The sequence below is a fragment of the Dreissena polymorpha genome, chromosome 8, assembly GCF_020536995.1.
Source record: "Dreissena polymorpha isolate Duluth1 chromosome 8, UMN_Dpol_1.0, whole genome shotgun sequence".
NCBI classification, from domain to species: Eukaryota; Metazoa; Mollusca; class Bivalvia; order Myida; family Dreissenidae; genus Dreissena; species Dreissena polymorpha.
The window spans coordinates 77,351,241-77,373,437 of NC_068362.1; the positions used below are offsets into that span (position 1 = coordinate 77,351,241).

Consider the following 22,197-nt stretch of genomic DNA (forward strand, 5'->3'; position numbering starts at 1 on the left):
ATACACAATCTACAGTGTACGAAATAGTGAGCTCTGGTTCCAGGCTGTAAAAACACAATCTACAGTGTATGAGGTAGTGAGCTTTGGTTCCAGGCTGACATACACAATCTACAGCGTACGAGGTAGTTAAGATACTAGCTTTCTGAATAACAAAGCCAATCCTCATAAGATGAATTATACAAAGAACCCTTACAGTGCTAGTAACTGTGATTGAGTGGCTCACTGGTGTAGTAGACGTCTTGTAGCATAAATCATAGGCATAGTATTTGAGATTGCCATCCCGCGCCTCGAACTGGTTGATGGCGGTTACATAGCCTGAAATGATCACAGCAGGCCATTACCTTAAATCTATCACAATTTGCTGACTGCTGGCAAAATAAAGTTAAATTGATTTTTAATTAGAGCCTATTACTGTATTTGTAATTTGTATTGTTATTGTAAATGGCATATCAGTTGTAAATTGTAAATAATCAGCTACCAAATGTATAAATACTCCAATCCCAGCAGACACACCCAAATAGATGAAATTACATGCCTAATTAATGCTTTATTTGCTCAAACATTCAAAGAAAGCTTTTCTTTCAGGTAAATGTTTTATTTATATATTTGCATAATGAGCTAGACAGTCCAATTATTATGTTTATCTAATAGTGGTATACATATAAAATTGCAAATTCTTTGACCTCAAATAGGAGCCTTCCTCCCTTTAAACCTTTACCGCTAAGGTACATATTTAACCCTTTACCACTTAGATACATATTTAACCACTTCACCACTTAAAAACATATTTAACCTTTTACCACTTATAAATGTATTTAACCCTTTACCACTTAGATACGTATTTAACCCTTAACCACTTAGAAACGTATTTAACCCTTTACCACTTAGAAACGTATTTAACCATTAACCACTTAAAAATGTATTTAACCCTTTACCACTTAGAAATGTATTTAACTCTTTACCACATAGAAATGTATTTAACCCTTTACCACTTAGAAACATATTTAAGCCTTTACCACTTGGAAACGTATTTAACCCTTTACCACTTAGAAATGTATTTAACCCTTTACCACTTAGAAATGTATTTAACCCTTTACCACTTAGAAACGTATTTAACCCTTTACCACTTTTGCGGTGCCTTAGAAAGTTACATTTAATTAAATACCTTTCTTACTAGATTCAAGTTTTAAAGGCTTCATTTTCAACCCTCAGTTACTGATAAGCAGCAAACAGCATAAAACCTGAACAGGCTGTGAGTTACTCGCAGGCTGTTCTGGTTTTATGCTGTTTGCACATAGCAATTTTCACTTTGCTTCTGAGTGGGAAAGGGTTTAGGCAAAGGAAAGGTCCCTTAAAAGGGGTTAATAAGGGAATACACAGAACCAATATTATAGTGATAATAAGGAGGCTTTGTTTGGTGCATGATTTAACCCTTTCCCACATAAGAAGCTGAGTTAAAATGGCTTTTGCAAACAGCATAAAACCACAACAACCTGTGAGTAACTCGCAGTTTGTTCAGGTTTTATGCTGTTTGCTTCTCATCAGTATCTAAGGGCTAAAAATGAAGCCTTTAAAACTTTAATTAAAAAACTAGTAATAAAGGTATGAAATTAGATGTACCTTTCTCTGGGACTACAAATGCGTCAAAATATGTTTCTAAGTGGTTTTGTCAATAATAACATGTTACTTAGTCACCTGATCCAGAGCCAGTTACGGAGCTGGGCAGGTCGGTCTGGTAGAATGGGGAGGTTTGAGTTGCCACTACCGTCAAAGTACGGTTGTCCATGTAGTTTGGGTCAGAGAAGGATATTCGCCCAATGGTGGTCCCACTAGCCAGGTAGTCTGGTACCACAATAGATGTGGCATGAACATCTGGGGCGTCAGCTGTAATAAAACTACAGAATGAAAAATTGCGTAATATATATTATATTATCTTTAAGAATTGCGATCCTTACGAAAACTGAGCAGTGAAAGAAAATAGGGAGCTCACCTGAGATTCAACTGAAACTGTTTTGAGCAAGGAGCGTTCACAAGCTATCATTATATCAATAGAAGGAAAACTATCCTGCTCTCTGATGGCCATAGTTTTTAAAAGACTGGAACCATTTTAGAATTAAGCTGAGATATAACTTAGGGAATAATAGGAAACAATTTAAATGTAAAATATGGCATTTATTTCCAGTACCTTGTATTTTGTAGTGGAGCTATTCCATTTATGTGTATTAGGAATATAGGTAAATTTGTCTTACTGATATTTTAATATATTTGTCTGCTCAACTCTTAACCACTCACATACATATTCTGACACATTTGCAGTCGCTTTAAACATATAATTTAAGAAAAAACCTATCTTACTAAATTCAACTTTTAAAGGCTCTATTTCCAACCCCATTATACTGATTAGCAGTAAACAGCATAAGACCTGAACAGACTGAGAGTTACTCGCAGGCTGTTCTGGTTTTATGCTGTTTGCACATTTTCACTTTGCTTCTTATGGGGGAAAGGGTTAACATATAATAAAAAGTATTACATGGTATATAGTGTGCTAGGATGGCGTACTCTCTGTCGTGGTAGGCATCTGTCTCACTCCAGTCTATTACATCTCCTGGATACACATCCCCAATGTTTATACGCTTAAACATGTTCTGTAGGGTTGTGTCATTAAAATGTCTTGTTGCATATCTAATTGACTCATAGCCTTGATGATGCCTGCAATGTAATATGAAGATGCTTTTTTGTATTCCCTAAACTAATTTTTTACAAAGATTGTAACCTCCAAGTGTGTTCTTTATCATGCACTGCATAGCATGCTTTGGAAGTTAACACATGAAAATGTGTCTGTAACAGGGATGACACTTCAAAATTCATATTTAGTTTAAACCTATTAATTTTAGATCCATTGCAGCGAATGACTTAGCCTTATTATAATACTATTGAGTCCGTTTCCTGGGACGAACCAGTACTTGGTGAGTATTTCACTCTTAATGTGTGACAGTGACCTTGAAATTTGACCTAGTGACCCCAATTTCAATAAGGATCATCTACTATCCAAGGCCAATGCACATGTGAAGCATCAAGCCAATCAGTCAATTCGTTGACGAGTTATTGATCTGAAACGTTTTTTACACTTAGTGTGATAGGGACCTTGACCTTTGACCTAGTGAACCCAATTTTAATTGGGGTAATCTACTGTTTAAGGCCGATGTACATGTGAAGTATCAAGCCAATCGGTCAATCCGTTGACAAGTTAATGATCAGAAACAATTTTCACACCTTGTGTGATAGTGACCTTGACCTTTGACCAAGTGACCCCAATTTAGAGAGGGGTCATCTACTCTCCAAGGCCAATGCAAATGTGAAGTATCAAGCCAATCGGTCAATCCGTTGATGAGTTATTGATCGGAAACAATGTTCTTACCAAGTGTGATAGTGACTTTGACCTTTGACCTAGTGACCCCAATTTCAATAGAGGTCGTATACTGTCCAAGGCCAATGTATCAAGCCAATCAGTCAATTCGTTGATGAGTTATTGATCGGAAACTTTTTTCACACTTAGTGTGATTGTGACCTAGACCTTTGACCTAGTGACCCCAATTTTAATAGAGGTTATCTACTGATAAATGCCAATGCACATGTGAAGTATCAAGCCAATCGGTCAATTGGTTGACAAGTCATTCATCTGAAACAATTTTCACACTTAGTGTGATAGTGACCTTGACCTTTGACCTAGTGACCCCAATTTCGATAGGGGTCATCTACTGTCCAAGGCCAATGCACACGTGAAGTATCGAGCCAATCGGTCAATTCTTTGACGAGTTATTGATCGGAAACAAACTGGTCTACCGACAGACGGCCTGGTTTACCGACAGACAGACCGACATCGAGCAAAACAATATAGTTGTTCTTCTTCGTTGAGTGGCATAAAAATAACACACAGTGTGTACGGTCAGTTATAAACAAGGGCTGTTTGTGAACATGCATGCCCCCCATATGGGCTCTCCGTTGTAGTGACAGCCATTGTGTGAATATGTTTTTTGTCACTATGACCTTGACCTTTGACCTAGTGACCTGAAAATCAATAGGGGTCATCTGCGAGTCATGATCAATGTACCTATGAAGTTTCATAATCCTAGCCATAAGCGTTCTTGAGTTATCATCCGGAAACCATTTTACTATTTCGGGTCACCGTGACCTTGACTTTTGACCTAGTGACCTGAAAATCAATAGGGGTCATCTGCAAGTCATGATCAATCAACCTATCAAGTTTCATGATCCTAGGAATAAGCGTTCTCAGGTATCATCCGGAAACCATTTTACTATTTCGGGTCACCGTGAACTTCACCTTTGACCTAGTGAGCTCAAAATCGATAGGGGTCATTTGCGAGTCATGATCAATGTACCTATGAAGTTTCATGATCCTAGGCATAAGCGTTCTTGAGTTATCTTCCGGAGTTATCTTCCGGAAACCATTTTACTATTTCGGGTCACCATGACCTTGACCTTTGACCTAGTGACCTAAAAATCAATAGGGGTCATCTGCGAGTCATGATCAATGTACATATGGTGTTTCATGATCGTAGCCATAAGCGTTCTTGAGTTATCATCCGGAAACCATTTTACTATTTCAGGTCACCGTGACCTTGACCTTTGATATAGTGACCTGAAAATCAATAGGGGTCAACTGCGAGTCATGATCAATGTACCTATGAAGTTTCATGATCCTAGGCATAAGCGTTCTTGAGTAATCATCCAGAAACCATTTTACTATTTCAGGTCACCGTGACTTGACCTTTGATATAGTGACCTGAAAATCAATAGGGGTCAACTGCGAGTCATGATCAATCTACCTATCAAGTTTCATGATCCTAGGCATAAGCGTTCTTGAGTTATCATCCGGAAACCATTTTACTATTTCGGGTCACCGTGACCTTGACCTTTGACCTAGTGACCTCAAAATCAATAGGGGTCAACTGCGAGTCATGATCAATGTACCTATGAAGTTTCATGATCCTAGGCATAAGCGTTCTTGAGTTATCATCCGGAAACCATTTTACTATTTCGGGTCACTGTGACCTTGACCTTTGACATAGTGACCTGAAAATCAATAGGGGTCATCTGCCAGCCATTATCAATCTACCTACGAAGTTTCATGATCCTAGGCGTAAGCGTTCTTGAGTTATCATCCGAAAACCATTTTACTGTTTCGGGTCACTGTGACCTTGACCTTTGACCTAGTGACCTGATAATCAATAGGGGTCATCTGCGAGTCATGATTAATCGACCTATCAAGTTCCATGATCCTAGGCCTAAGGGTTCTTGAGTTATCATCCAGAAACCATTTTAGTATTTAGGGTCACTGTGACCTTGACCTTTGACCTAGTGACCTGAAAATCAATAGGGGTCATCTGCGAGTCATGATCAATCTACCTATCAAGTTTCATGATCCTAGGCCTAAGCTTTCTTGAGTTATCATCCGGAAACCATTTTACTTTTTCGGGTTACCGTGACCTTGACCTTTGACCTAGTGAGCTCAAAATCAATAGGGGTCATCTGCAAGTCATGATCAATGTACCTATGAAGTTTCATGATCCTAGGCCCAAGCGTTCTTGAGTTATCATCCAGAAACCACCTGGTGGACGGACTACCGACAGACCCATTTTACTATTTCGGGTCACCGTGACCTTGACCTTTGACCTAGTGACCTCAAAATCGATAGGGGTCATCTGCGAGTCATGATCAATGTACCTATGAAGTTTCATGATCTTAGGCCCAAGCGTTCTTGAGTTATCATCCGGAAACCACCTGGTGGACGGACCCACTGACAGACTGACATAAGCAAAGCAATATACCCCCTCTTCTTCGAAGGGGGGCATAAAAAAGATAACTTAAATAGTCTTGCAAGTTTTAAATTGTTCAGCTTAAATTCAAAGAATACATATATTTAAAAAATTGCCAAAACATGGTTATCATTTCATTGCATAATAAATAAAGAAATAATTGTGTGGACAAGATTAAAGATCAGCATAATTATACAAGTCAATGCATCAGTAGCCCAGTTATAAAGCAAACAACTTTACACACCATTCAATGAAGTCCATGTACCAGTAGCCCAGTTATAAAGCAAACTTAACACACCATTCAATGAAGTCCATGTACCAGTAGTCCAGTTATAAAGCAAACAACTTAACACACCATTCAATGAAGTCCATGTACCAGTAGCCCAGTTATAAAGCAAACAACTTAACACACCATTCAATGAAGTCCATGTACCAGTAGCCCAGTTATAAAGCAAACAACTTAACACACCATTCAATGAAGTCCATGTACCAGTAGCCCAGTTATAAAGCAAACAACTAGACACACCATTCAATTAAGTCCATGTACCAGAAGTCCAGTAATGAACCAAACAATTTAACGCACCATTCAATAAAGTTCATGTACCAGTAGTCCTGTTATAAACCAATCAATTTAACACACCACTCAATGAAGTCCATGTGCCAGTAGTCCAGCAATAAATTAAACAACTTTACACACCATTCTATAAAGTCCATGTACCAGTAGTCCATTAATTAACCAAACAACTTAAAACACCATTCAATTCAGTCCATGTACCATTAGCCTAGTTATAAAGCAAACAACTTAACTCATCATTTAATGAAGTCCATATACCAGTAGCCTAGTAATAAAGCAAACAACTTAACACACCATTCAATAAAGTCCATGTACCAGTAGTCCTGTTATAAACCAATCAATTTAACACACCACTCAATGAAGTCCATGTACCAGTAGTCCAGCAATAAATTAAACAACTTTACACACCATTCAATGAAGTCCATGTACCAGTAGCCCAGTTATAAAGCAAACTTAACACACCATTCAATGAAGGCCATATACCAGTGGCCCAGTTATAAAGCAAACAACTTAACTCATAATTCAATGAAGTCCATGTACCAGTGGTCCAGTTATAAAGCAAACAATTTAACTTACCATTCAATAAAACCCATGTACCAGTAGTCCATTTATAAAGCAAACAACTTAACACACCATTCAATGAAGCCCATGCACCAATAATTCAGTGATAAAGCAAACAACTTTACACACCATTCAAAGAAGGTCATGAACCATTAGTCAGGTAATAAACCAAACAACTTAACACACCAGTCATTGAAGTCCATGTACATGAAGTCCAGGTATAAAGCAAGCAACTTAACACACCATGCATTCAATGAAGTCCATGTACCAGTAGCCCAGTTATAAACCAAACAACTTAAAACACCATTCAATTAAGTCCATGTCCCAGTAGCCTAGTTATACAGCAAACAATTTAACTCATCATTCAATGAAGTCCATGCACCAATATTCCAGTGATAAAGCAAACAACTTTACACACCATTCAATGAAGTCCTTGTACCAGTAGCCTAGTAATAAAGCCAACAACTTAAAACACCATTCAATAAAGTCCATGTACCAGTAGTTCAGTAATAAACCAAACAATTTAACACACCGTTCAATGAAGTCCATGTACCAGTAGTTGAGTTATAAACCAAACAACTTAACAAACCGTTCAATAAAGTCCATGTACCAGTAGTCCAGTTATAAAGCAAGCAACTTAACACACCATTCAATAAAGTCCATGAACCAGTAGCCCAGTTATAAAGCAAACAACTTAACACACCATTCAATGAAGTCCATGTACCAGTAGTTCAGTAATAAACCAAACAATTTAACACACCGTTCAATGAAGTCCATGTACCAGTAGTTGAGTTATAAACCAAACAACTTAACAAACCGTTCAATAAAGTCCATGTACCAGTAGTCCAGTTGTAAAGCAAACAACTTAACTCACCATTCAATGAAGTCCATGTACCAGTAGCCCAGTTATAAAGCAAACAACTTAACTCACCATTCAATAAAGTCCATGTACCAGAAGTCCAGTTATAAAGCAAACAACTTAACTCACCATTCAATAAAGTCCATGTACCAGTAGTCCAGTTATAAAGCAAACAATTTAACACGCCATTCAATAAAGTCCATGTACCAGTAGTCCAGTTATAAAGCAAACAATTTAACACACCATTCAATAAAGTCCATGTATGGTTGTTACTGGTTGAGTCGTGGGTTCTGTTTGATTCGTGGGTATAGAAATCGCCTGAAATCTCGCGATAGAATGTTCACACATGATGCAGTTCGTTACAGATAAATGTTTTGACACGGTCACCATTTTTTCCGATCAAAAATGCGTCAAAAACAAGTAAATAGTGTAATTCATCATAACTTGATAGGTCGGTATGAAATATTTCCCCATTTATGTATTGTTCATATAGTGTTTCAAAGTAACACAAAATCGTTTATTTAGAAGTATTTACCATGCTACATCGTCTGTTGACATTTTTTCACAAGAAATTAACCTGTCCTGCAAGGTCAGTTTAAAGGCTATTTATAGTATGCAAATCTTGAAATTCTGGCAGCCAATCAGAACCCACGAATTAACCGGAAGCTTATTTTCATGATGGTAGTTTGACACTATCAACACAGTCGATTATTTTGATGATAAAAGACGATAAACATTTGGAAAAAAGCAACAAATCTTAAAGAAGAAAGGTTAATTATTACTTTCATAATGATTCATGGTCATATATTTATAAAATATTTGAGATGCAACATCTTTATTAAAATTACCCACGACTTAACCGGCATATAGCATACCAGTAGTCCAGTTATAAAGCAAACAATTTAACACACCATTCAATAAAGTCCATGTACCAGTAGTCCAGTAATAAAGCAAACAAATAACACACCATTCAATGAAGTGTATGTACCCGTAATTAACCCAACTACCTCAGTCACCATCCAACAAATCAATGTACCAGTAATAAATAAAACAACTTAAGTCAGCTTTAAAAACATGTACAGGTAACTCACCATCCTATGAAGTCACCTTTTTGTACCAGAATCTGGTCATCAGCATGAATGGTGCAGGTTTTCATAGTTCCAGGAGTCGCTGTTATGAAAATCAAGAACATACATGATTACATAAAACAGTTCAACACCCAATCTTATAGAAATATCATTTCCTAATACCGTAAAAAGTTGTGTATAAGGCGCACTTTTTTACCCCAAAATTTCATTTTAAAAACTTGATGAGCGTTATGCACAACTACAGCCATGCCAAGACATTTTTTCCCTGTCAGTTACCCAGTTGCGGTAATTTGCATCATTCTGTTCCCTGGTGTTTTAACTGTAACTATGTTAATAACAGTGTTATATTTATGATCTGAATAAGATGGACAAACATAAAGTTAACATAAATATTTTCTATCTTTTTCAGGTACGTACAGAGCATTGAAATCAAATAAATTTGAAGAAGAGAATGAAAAACAAGGAAGCCATTTTTATTTAAATGTTCTTGTTTTGCCACAATATTATACCCTACTGTACTAGGGTTACAAAATTTATTTGGGGGCACTTGTTGATTTATAATAGTATGTCGGCAAGATCTTTCCGGATATATTTATGATTATTTTTCTTGCTTTTCAAATGTGTTAATAAAATTGATGTTGTGTTTGTTTACACGTTTTCATACGTCTTGTCAAGATTGAGGATGTGATTATCGAGCAATTTGCGTCCCCTGTCAAGTTTTGTGTAGCTGGGCTATTATCAAAACATGCGAACCGGCAAACGGCTTCACACCTCCATTGTTTGTTTATCGCCGGTAATGTTGTAATGGTGTTGAGAAGTTTGAGTCGTTAAAGTCTCCTGTCAATTATAGACACTCGAAAAGAACGCATGATATCAGCAATGTAAATAAACCCGTGGTTGTGAATAAGTCATGCATGAATAACCATGTGACAATACCAATCAATAATGTCAGTTTCTTAGTTATAACTAATCCATCCGTCATGTGTACTCCTCCACGTTAAAATCATGGACAGTTACTTCGGAGACATATGATGAAAACCTTGATGGTATCCTCGTGGAAAGTGTGCATTTCATGCATAATTTATTTAAATCCAAACATTTATTTTTACGCATAATATGATTTTAAAAAACACACAAACTATTTGTAGCGTTATCGTCTTTAAAATAATTAATAATTGAAGCAATAAAACACGTAAGATTGGCAATGTCAATATAACGATTTTCAGTTAGCCTGCGGTACGGAATTTTACCCCAATTTTTTTGCTTCAAAAACTTTTTTTCACGATTTTTTAGCTTTAAAAAGTAGATGCGCGTTATACATAAATGCGCGTTATACACAACGTTTTACGGTAGCTTATTACCATGAATCCATCCTTTTGTCAATTTTCAAAAACAAATTAATGCAGGTACATAATATCATGGATTTAACCTAGGTATGATACTGCACATAGTTTTATGCATTATGATACGGCACATAGTTTTATGCATTTTGATACTGCATACAGTTTTATGCATTATGATACTGCACATAGTTTTATGCATTATGATACTGTACATAGTTTTATGCATTATGATATTGCACATAGTTTTATGCATTACGACACTGCACAGATTTTTATCAAATTAGGATCATCTGTTCATGAGACATCATACGTACAAAAAAATGAGTTGAAGATATCAAATATGTAATCAAAAGTCAATAACGCCCTGAAAAGTCATTCGAGCTAGGCAACTTGGAAAAATGAATGTGTTCACATGATTAGACAACATGTACATTTTTTATCAAATCAAGCTTATAATTAACCCTCTTCCCCATAAGAAGCAAAGTGAAAATGGCTATTTGCAAACAGCATAAAACCAGAACAGCCTGCGAGTCATTCACAGTCTGTTCAGGTTTTATGCTGTTTGCTTCTCATCAGTATTTAAGAGTTGGAAATAAAACCTTTAAAACTTGAATCGAGTAAGACAGGTTTATAATAAATGTAACTTGCTAAAGGACTACAAATGCGGCAAAATACATATCTAAGTGGTAAAGGGATAACCCGAACCAGCAACTCATTGCAATTGATAGATAAAATTGTCATGAAATGTTTAAACTAATTTTTTTTTTTATTTGCTCACAGAGTGCGGACTTTATACTGCCAACTTTGGGGCAGCATAAAAATGACTCTTACCCATAGTGCAGTCAACATAAATTACTTACCATAATTACAGTAATTTTCTCCAATGAGTTTGTACTCAGTGTTGCTTGTTCGTCTCCACACGTGCAGCTGAATAGTGCCCGAAAGATCACCCATCAATTTCCAGCTGGTTATCAACCCACAACACTTGAACATATAATTTGGTGTCTCCGCTAAGAAGGAATATGCTGAAAACAGTATCAGAAATAACAGAAATGTGGCTTTTAGTGCGACCTTGACATATGCCGAAGGGGTTAGACACCATCTCAACATGATGAACATTTGAGGTAAATTATTTTACAAGATGCTCATGACATCCCCAAAGCTTGTGATGTAGTCTTTGAAACATAATAAACGTATTTAACTCCATTTCAGTGTTTATATCAATTTATATCTGTTGATTTAATTCTGACACAATGTTTTCCACTGTCGGTAAAATATTCTGAACAATAAGCTATACCGTAATTACTCTATGTCTTCGGACACTCTAAGTTTTCGGACACCCCTTTTTTTAGCATAAATAATTATTTTTCGTGACTCTTAATTTTCGGACACACGAGTTTTCGACCATAATTAATGTCTCTAAGTTTTCGGACAGTATATTTACCAGTGCTATTTTACCAAATGTCGGTCCTCTTTTCGATATCTAATGACACTTCGATCATGGGGTTTTACAACCAGATTAACATCATAAAACATGGCAGGTGCATGCCTGAGGGCAACGGACCATTACATTTGCCTTATTGTGTAAATTACCTTGTAAACCGGTATTAAACAACCGGTATTAAACAATTGTTTCGCCCGATAGCATAAGCGCTGTGACAATTACCATGGGTAGTGCCAATTAACAGTTCAATTATCAACCGCAATGGTACTACAGCTTCTCAGTAAAATAACTGTGACAAATACTAAACGCTTCAAAATGTGATGGAAGGTGTTAGACAACAACTATCGGAAATGAACAAACAAAGAATTCATATATTGCTTTTTTATCACGTTAACTACAGGTTCATACTAGCGATCATCGGTACATCACTTGCTCATCTTTGAACTCGTTGTTCAAAGTACAACCTTGTAGTAACTTTCTGTCAAATAAATTAAGCATTTAAAATTATTAAAAATGCATTGCAAACATATATAACTAATTAATACTATACGGCATGGTATTTAAGAAGCGCGTGCTATTACCGGTATTCGTTGATACAAGTGACGCTATTTTTGGACACTTCAATTTTCGACTCTTAGTTTTCGGACACCTGTATTGTGTGAATATTTTTTGTATCTAAGTTTTCGGACACGAATAAAATTAATTATTTTTAAGTGTCCGAAAACATAGAGACATTACGGTATGCAGCATAACGGCCGGGGCCACCCCGCAAAAAGAACAAACTGTGTGCCTAGTTACTAAAGTAACAAGAAACTGTCGGAGACGGGTAGCTTCCCAAAGTTTTTTTTGTCACAATATTGCACTATATATTCAGATAAAAGGAAACGTCTTGAGGGCACAGTAGTTGGGGGGACAAGAATTTTTTTATAGAAAATTTCAAAGGGCCATAACTCTGTGAAAAATCATCCTACCAGAACCCGCTGATAATATGCACATCTCCTCTTAGTAGTGAAGCTTCCCATAAAGTTTCATTGAATTCCGGTCATTAGTTGCTGAGAAATAGCCCGGACAAAAATTGTGCATGGACGGACAGACAGACACACACACGGACAGACGAAGCAGCGACTATATGCTTCCCCCAAAATAAATTTTGTGGGAATATAAAAATACAGATATAAACGATGAAACAGTTGATTGTAACATTTGCAAATTCTGAGGGGCGGTGTGCAAAGTCATGTGTCTAACAATTGCAACGTAAATATGACGTATGCAACAGACACATAGCCAATACATACCAAATTGACTGATGTTTTGATTGCTTATTATGATACGTAAATAAACAAGGACTCATCAAGTATGATAAAAACATGGACTGTCCGACACTTATTGACATTGTATACCCGAGGCAATGAAATGATGGTCTAGGTGTCTAGATTTGACTGCCTTTTGAAGATTGTATGTTGATAAAAATTTAGATTATTATATTTATTCAATGATGCCCCAAATATTCCTTACGTTACAAAAGCTCAGCTGAGTTCAAGTAACACACATTTGTTAAGATTTGACCTGCTGACCTAGTTTGACCCAGATTCAAGGTTAATCAAAGTTGAGTCATAAAAGAGGCCTCAAGAGTAGTTAAAAGTTTTTTATAAGGTTTGACCTAGTGACCTAGTTTTTGGACACAAAGAGACAAAGACTCAAAATCAGTCTAGATATTGTCAAGATAAACTTTTGACCATGTCTCATCAAGAAAGAGTCATACATGTGGCCTACAGAGTGGCACATTTTTATTTTATTTGCTGACCTAGGTTAAGGACACATTTGACCCAGATTTAAACTTTAAATTGAATAGTAAATGTGCAACCTCGAGAGGGATAACATGAACAAGGTATTTATAATATTTGACATGGTGGCTAAGTATAAGGATGCATGTGACCCAGATTTGAACTCAGCCTAGGTATAGTCAAGATTTATTAAAGTAACCCCTATGAAGCAGCATGCACTATGAACGAGGTTACACAACATCACACTATAATTGTTTATCAGCATCTATTAATAGCCTCAGATGGCAGATACGGCGGTTATCCTTCTTAGCGCAGTTAAGAGAAGACCAATTTTCAACACACAGTGAAACATCTAAAAATAGAATACCTGTATTCTGATCTGGCGGTTGATCATAATGTGCCGTGTTGCTAGGATCCTGGCCGCCAATGTCAGCTCCAATGCCAGTAAACGATGTGCAGTCATCATAGCTTGTGCCTTAAATAAAAAAACAACACGAGTTAAATAACTGAAACTTATGTTTGCAAAATATATGCAATTAAGTAACTCACATTTACATAAAATAAAAATACTCATTTGTTATTATACTCTACACCTGTATAAATTTTGAGTCCATCAACGCACAAGTCCTGGTTAGACGTCAAAATAATATGCAACAAACATAATTTGTATGGGTCTAAAGAATAGTTCTTGTTTACTCAAATGTAATAGAGGTCATATATTCTAACTCGACAAGCGGCTTTTTTTCATAAGGATATCATGTGACGGTTAATATGCAATAATAATGGGCGGAGCCTGCTTTGAAACAAAATTCCCAAAAGTCTGGAAAATTACACAGTAATATGCACGGCCATAAATATGCTCTAAGAATTTTTTTACAAACTTAACATTTATGTGCAAATTATTTTTACAACAAAAAAAGTTCATGATACAAGGTTTGATTGCATTTACACAAAACATACACATAAATAAACTTCTTTTAGCTGTGGTTACATTCACTCTTGTATGAATAGCTGTGGTTACATTCAACTCTAGTATCAGTAAAAATTGACCTTATAGTGGATGTTTGGATTTTTAAAAATGAATATGACTTCATTCCCTCAATTTTTATGAATAACCTGGACACCATATTGTTTGTTATTATTAAATGACATAACATTGAATGCATGTGGTAGAAAGATGGGTGATGAATGATAATTAATATATTTAAAAATTGTGTTAAATAAGAAAAAAATGATATTTTCTACTATGATTTGTTGACAAATAATTACTGTTAAAACCAAAAGGATCATGCGAACAAGAAATGTGAAAAAACAATTTCCCTGCAGTACATTTTTAAAGATCATGAATGTGAAATACCCACCTGTAGATGTCACATAAGCCTCCACTGGCATGATGACCAACACTCCAATCACCAATGCAGCATGGTCGAGTCCAAAAGACATTCCCTGCTTTCTATGCTATGAGTATTCTATTACACAAATACTGAAATTTGTCCAATGAAAACAATAATTCTTAAAACAAAACTTGAAGCCAGAAACATATTAAACAATAAAAAGGCCACATTTGATATTACTTTACACCTATCAATTACGCATTAAGATGGGACAATTGATAAACTTTTCCTGTGACCACTGTGAATAAGATTTATTTGACATATTTGAACTTGCATTCTGACCATCGAATATGCATCACCCAAAACATTTTATCACAACATCTTTATCAGTTCTGCCAAATAATATCAAAATTTGTCCATTCTATTTCTTATAATTGACCTTTCTACTTGAATTGTGAGCTTCAACCTGTCTTCTTGAAATTTGACCTTCGACCTTTCTACTTGAATTGTGACCTTCATGGCAGACCTACCTCATCTGTCTCACAGTTGTGATAAATTCTAACAAGTCATTTGAAAATCCATCAATGCATGACAAAGCTATTTCAAGACACATGGTTGAGATTGATTTCAATTATCTGACCTGGGATTGTGACTCAGACACTTGGAACTTGAGATATAGTTCCTTTTTCTTATACTCAAATTCGACATGCTTACCACTTGAACATGTCTCTATGTTGTAAAAAGGTATGCTTAGGACAAGAATTTTACCAGATGGCCCACCAAATAGGGGAGAACCCACAATACCCTGTGTATTATAACTAATCATTTATTTTTTTCAACCATAGCATATTAGCTGGACCAATTGAAAATTACAAATGACTAGATCAGGGATAGGGCTGTTAATTTTCATTTAAATTCTGATTTATCATGGCTTGAATGAATTTCTTCTTGGTCATCAAAATAAAGAAATCTGTCTCCAACCTTCACAATCAATCAGTAGGTTTAACCCTTTACCACTTAGATACTATTTAACCCTTTACCACTTAGATATTATTTAACCCTTTACAACTTAGATAATATTTAACCCTTTACCACTTAGATATGAATTTAACCCTTTACCACTTAGATATTATTTAACCCTTTACCACTTAGATACTATTTAACCCTTTACCACTTAGATATGTATTTAACCCTTTACCACTTAGATACGTATTTAACCCTTTACCACTTAGATATTATTTAACCCTTTACCACTTAGATATTATTTAACCCTTTACCACTTTGATAATATTTAACCATTTACCACTTAGATATGTATTTAACCCTTTACCACTTAGATATTATTTAACCCTTTACCACTTAAGATACTATTTAACCCTTTACCACTTAGATACTATTTAACCATTTACCACTTAGATACTATTTAAACCTTTTCCACTTAGATACTATTTAACCCTTTACCACTTAGATACTATTTAACCCTTTACCACTTAGATACTATTTAACCATTTACCACTTAGATACTATTTAACCCTTTACTACTTAGATACTATTTAACCCTTTACCACTTTGATACTATTTAACACTTTACCACTTAGATAATATTTAACCCTTTACCACTTAGATACTATTTAACCCTGTACCACTTAGGTACTATTTAACCCTTTACCACTTAGATACTATTTAACCCTTTACCACTTAGATACTATTTAACCCTTTACCACTTAGAAACCTTTAACACTTTAACACTTTGATACGTATTTTGAGGCATGTGTGATCCCATAGAAAGTTAAATAAAATATGGCTGAAATAGCGTGCCCACCATCATTATGGCTGAAACAGTGTACCCACCATCAATATGGCTGATATAGTGTGCCCACCATCATTATGGCTGAAATAGTGTAACCACCATCAATATGGCTGATATAGTGTGCCCACCATCATTATGGCTGAAATAGTGTACCCACCATCAATATGGCTGATATAGTGTGCCCACCATCAATATGGCTGAAATAGTGTACCCACCATCATTTCAATAAGGTTGTGTGTAAAATTTAATAAAAACTGTAACACAAAACCAGATGTTATTGTTGACTGACATACAGAAAGACTGTCATAAGCAAACCAAAGTTCCAGTAGGCTAAGATTTTATGTACTGATAAACAATATTTTTGTTTATTCTTAATAATAATCAAAGAGCACAACGACAAATAATACTGCTTTGATCCAACTTAAGAATGAATTTATATATCTCATAATGTACGTACAGAGATTTAATAAATTTTGATATAAAATATTAATGAAAGTTTAATAAGAAAATACCATACTTACATATTGGATTGACACAATTTTAAATTCCACAAAAACTGTCCTCAGTCATTCATTTGTGGTAATTGTTGTTTGGTAAAAATGAAATTTAATACTATTCACTACACTTAACTTAATAACACATTAAACAATTAATTGCAACTGACCGTAAAAGACTGATAAAAGAGAACAATAATGTTCATTATATTCCTTTCAACCATTCAACGGTTATGATTTCTCTCTCATATATAAACAGCCTGAAAGAATTCAAATGCAGTTCAAATTTTTACTCTCTTACTTTATGGTTTTACTCAAGTTGTTGTAATTTTCTATTTTGGTGTTCTTCATACATATAAATTATTTTCATTACACTACCTTTGAAGACACATTTGTTTTAGAATACCATAACTATTGCTTGTGTGGAGTTGAATTATTGGTTAAAAATATTTTATTGTATGGGCAACTTTTATCACTATTGTCTTAAAGCAGATAACACATTTTAGCATTGCTAATTACTAAATAAAACAAAAGTCACTCGTGGATTTCGGTTTGAAAAAGTATTGAAACTGCCGAGATGCTTGCTGCGCTGTTCCATACGAACCCCTGGCATCGCTGTAGAGTTAAATATCGTCTTAGAATACCAATTTCTTTTTTCATATTGCGCAGAAGTCACACAGCAACAGTTTTTAACAAGCAGTTTAGCAATGATGTCTACTGCCAACAATTTCTAGTGTGACAGGTCCTATGATGTCTAGTGAAACAGACCCCAATGATGTATAGAGTGACAAGTCCCATGATGTCTAGTGTGACAGACCGCAATGATGTATAGAGTGACAAGTCCCACGATGTCTAGTGTGACCGGTCCCATGATGTATAGTGTGACAGGTCATATGATGTCTAGTGTAACAGGTCCCAAGATGTCTCATGTAACAGGTTCCATGATGTCTAGTGTGACAGGTCCCATGATGTCTAGTTTGACAGGTCCTAATGATATCTAGTGTAACAGGTCCCATAATGTCTAGTGTGACAGGTTCCATGATTTCTCATGTGACAGGTTCCATGATGTATAGTGTAACAGGTCCCCATGATGTCTAGTATAACAGGTCCCATTATGTCTAGTGTGACAGGTCCCCATGATGTCTAGTGTAACAGGTCGCCATGATGTCTAGTGTAACAGGTCGCCACGATGTATAGTGTAACAGATCCCCATGATGTCTAGTATAACAGGTCGCTATGATGTAAAGTGTAACAGGTCGCCATGATGTATAGTATAACAGATCGCCATGATGTCTAGTGTAACAGGTCACCATGATGTATAGTGTTACAGGTCCCCATGATGTCTAGTATAACAGGTCGCCATGATGTATAGTGTAACAGGTGGCCATGATGTCTTGTGTAACAGGTCGCCATGATGTATAGTGTAACAGGTCCCCATGATGTGTAGTGTAACAGGTCCCCATGATGTCTAGTGTAACATGACACCATGATGTCTAGTGTGACAGGTTCCCATGATGTCTAGTGTAACAGGTCCATGATGTATAGTGTAACAGGTCCCATTGATGTCTAGTGTAACAGGTCCCCATGATGTCTTGTGTAACAGGTCCCCATGATGTCTAGTGTAACAGGTCCCCATGATGTCTAGTGTAACAGGTCGCCATGATGTATAGTGTAACAGATCCCCATGATGTCTAGTATAACAGGTCGCCATGATGTTAAGTGTAACAGGTCGCCATGATGTATAGTATAACAGATCGCCATGATGTCTAGTGTAACAGGTCACCATGATGTCTAGTATAACAGGTCGCCATAATGTATAGTGTAACAGGTCGCCATGATGTCTTGAGTAACAGGTCGCCATGATGTATAGTGTAACAGGTCCCCATGATGTCTAGTGTAACAGGTCTCCATGATGTCTAGTGTAACAGGTCGCCATGATGTAAAGTGTAACAGGTCGCCATGATGTATAGTATAACAGATCGCCATGATGTCTAGTGTAACAGGTCCCCATGATGTCTAGTGTAACAGGTCCCCATGATGTCTAGTGTAACAGGTCACCATGATGTCTAGTATAACAGGTCGCCATAATGTATAGTGTAACAGGTCGCCATGATGTCTTGAGTAACAGGTCGCCATGATGTATAGTGTAACAGGTCCCCATGATGTCTAGTGTAACAGGTCCCCATGATGTCTAGTATAACAGGTCGCCATGATGTAAAGTGTAACAGGTCGCCATGATGTATAGTATAACAGATCGCCATGATGTCTAGTGTAACAGGTCCCCATGATGTCTAGTGTAACAGGTCGCCATGATGTATAGTGTAACAGATCCCCATGATGTCTAGTATAACAGGTCGCCATGATGTAAAGTGTAACAGGTCGCCATGATGTATAGTATAACAGATCGCCATGATGTCTAGTGTAACAGGTCACCATGATGTCTAGTATAACAGGTCGCCATAATGTATAGTGTAACAGGTCGCCATGATGTCTTGAGTAACAGGTCGCCATGATGTATAGTGTAACATGGTCCCCATGATGTCTAGTGTAACAGGTCCCCATGATGTCTAGTGTAACAGGTCGCCATGATGTCTAGTGTAACAGGTCCCCATGATGTCTAGTGTAACAGGTCCCCATGATGTCTAGTGTAACAGGTCCCCATGATGTCTAGTGTAACAGGTCACCATGATGTATAGTGTAACAGGTCCCCATGATTTCTAGTGTAACAGGTCCCCATGATGTCTAGTGTAACAGGTCCCCATGATGATGTCTAGTATAACAGGTCACCATGATGTATAGTGTAACAGGTCGCCATGATGTATAGTGTAACAGATCCCCATGATGTCTAGTATAACAGGTCGCCATGATGTAAAGTGTAACAGGTCGCCATGATGTTTAGTATAACAGATCGCCATGATGTCTAGTGTAACAGGTCACCATGATGTCTAGTATAACAGGTCGCCATAATGTATAGTGTAACAGGTCGCCATGATGTCTTGAGTAACAGGTCGCCATGATGTATAGTGTAACAGGTCCCCATGATGTCTAGTGTAACAGGTCCCCATGATGTCTAGTGTAACAGGTCGCCATGATGTAAAGTGTAACAGGTCGCCATGATGTATAGTATAACAGATCGCCATGATGTCTAGTGTAACAGGTCCCCATGATGTCTAGTGTAACAGGTCCCCATGATGTCTAGTGTAACAGGTCACCATGATGTCTAGTATAACAGGTCGCCATAATGTATAGTGTAACAGGTCGCCATGATGTCTTGAGTAACAGGTCGCCATGATGTATAGTGTAACAGGTCCCCATGATGTCTAGTGTAACAGGTCCCCATGATGTCTAGTATAACAGGTCGCCATGATGTAAAGTGTAACAGGTCGCCATGATGTATAGTATAACAGATCGCCATGATGTCTAGTGTAACAGGTCCCCATGATATCTAGTATAACAGGTCGCCATAATGTATAGTGTAACAGGTCGCCATGATGTCTTGAGTAACAGGTCGCCATGATGTATAGTGTAACAGGTCCCCATGATGTCTAGTGTAATAGGTCCCCATGATGTCTAGTGTAACAGGTCACCATGATGTCTAGTGTGACAGGTTCCCATGATGTCTAGTGTAACAGGTCCATGATGTATAGTGTAACAGGTCCCATTGATGTCTAGTGTAACAGGTCCCCATGATTTCTTGTTTAACAGGTCCCCATGATGTCTAGTGTAACAGGTCCCCATGATGTCTAGTGTAACAGGTCCCCATGATGTCTAGTGTAACAGGTCCCCATGATGTCTAGTGTAACAGGTCCCCATGATGTCTAGTGTAACAGGTCACCATGATGTATAGTGTAACAGGTCCCCATGATGTCTAGTGTAACAGGTCCCCATGATGTCTAGTGTAACAGGTCCCCATGATGATGTCTAGTATAACAGGTCACCATGATGTATAGTGTAACAGGTCGCCATGATGTATAGTATAACAGATCGCCATGATGTCTAGTGTAACAGGTCCCCATGATGTCTAGTATAACAGGTCGCCATAATGTATAGTGTAACAGGTCGCCATGATGTCTTGAGTAACAGGTCGCCATGATGTATAGTGTAACAGGTCCCCATGATGTCTAGTGTAACAGGTCCCTATGATGTCTAGTGTAACAGGTCGCCATGATGTAAAGTGTAACAGGTCGCCATGATGTATAGTATAACAGATCGCCATGATGTCTAGTGTAACAGGTCCCCATGATGTCTAGTGTAACAGGTCCCCATGATGTCTAGTGTAACAGGTCACCATGATGTCTAGTATAACAGGTCGCCATAATGTATAGTGTAACAGGTCGCCATGATGTCTTGAGTAACAGGTCGCCATGATGTATAGTGTAACAGGTCCCCATGATGTCTAGTGTAACAGGTCCCCATGATGTCTAGTGTAACAGGTCACCATGATGTCTAGTGTGACAGGTTCCCATGATGTCTAGTGTAACAGGTCCATGATGTATAGTGTAACAGGTCCCATTGATGTCTAGTGTAACAGGTCCCCATGATTTCTTGTTTAACAGGTCCCCATGATGTCTAGTGTAACAGGTCCCCATGATGTCTAGTGTAACAGGTCCCCATGATGTCTAGTGTAACAGGTCCCCATGATGTCTAGTGTAACAGGTCCCCATTATGTCTAGTGTAACAGGTCACCATGATGTATAGTGTAACAGGTCCCCATGATGTCTAGTGTAACAGGTCCCCATGATGTCTAGTGTAACAGGTCCCCATGATGATGTCTAGTATAACAGGTCACCATGATGTATAGTGTAACAGGTCGCCATGATGTCTAATGTAACAGGTCACCATGATGTATAGTGTAACAGATCCCCATGATGTATAGTATAACAGCACGCCATGATGTCTAGTGTAACTGGTCGCCATGTCTAGTGTAACAGGTCACCATGATGTCTAGTGTAACAGGTTTCCATGATGTCTAGTGTAACAGGTCCTATTGATGTCTAGTGTAACAGGTCCCATTGATGTCTAGTGTAACAGGTCCCCATGATGTCTAGTGTCACAGGTCCCCATGATGT

The 22,197-nt window shown here is 37.2% G+C and overlaps 1 protein-coding gene across 1 annotated transcript in view; it reads right to left on the minus strand.

Moving 5' to 3' along the window:
- The window catches only part of LOC127843251 (neural-cadherin-like), a 40,523-nt gene extending 24,629 nt beyond the window's left edge, over window positions 1–15,894 (minus strand). Inside the window, exons 1-7 of the mRNA XM_052373115.1 lie at window positions 14,852–15,894; window positions 13,858–13,965; window positions 11,123–11,287; window positions 8,923–9,001; window positions 2,531–2,709; window positions 1,696–1,884; window positions 194–315 (exon numbers count right to left, since the gene is read on the minus strand). Coding sequence (XP_052229075.1) covers window positions 194–315; window positions 1,696–1,884; window positions 2,531–2,709; window positions 8,923–9,001; window positions 11,123–11,287; window positions 13,858–13,965; window positions 14,852–14,933 — 924 coding nt within the window. The 5' untranslated portion in view covers window positions 14,934–15,894. The remainder of the gene's footprint in view (window positions 1–193; window positions 316–1,695; window positions 1,885–2,530; window positions 2,710–8,922; window positions 9,002–11,122; window positions 11,288–13,857; window positions 13,966–14,851) is intronic.
- Between the last annotated feature and the right edge of the window lie 6,303 nt (window positions 15,895–22,197).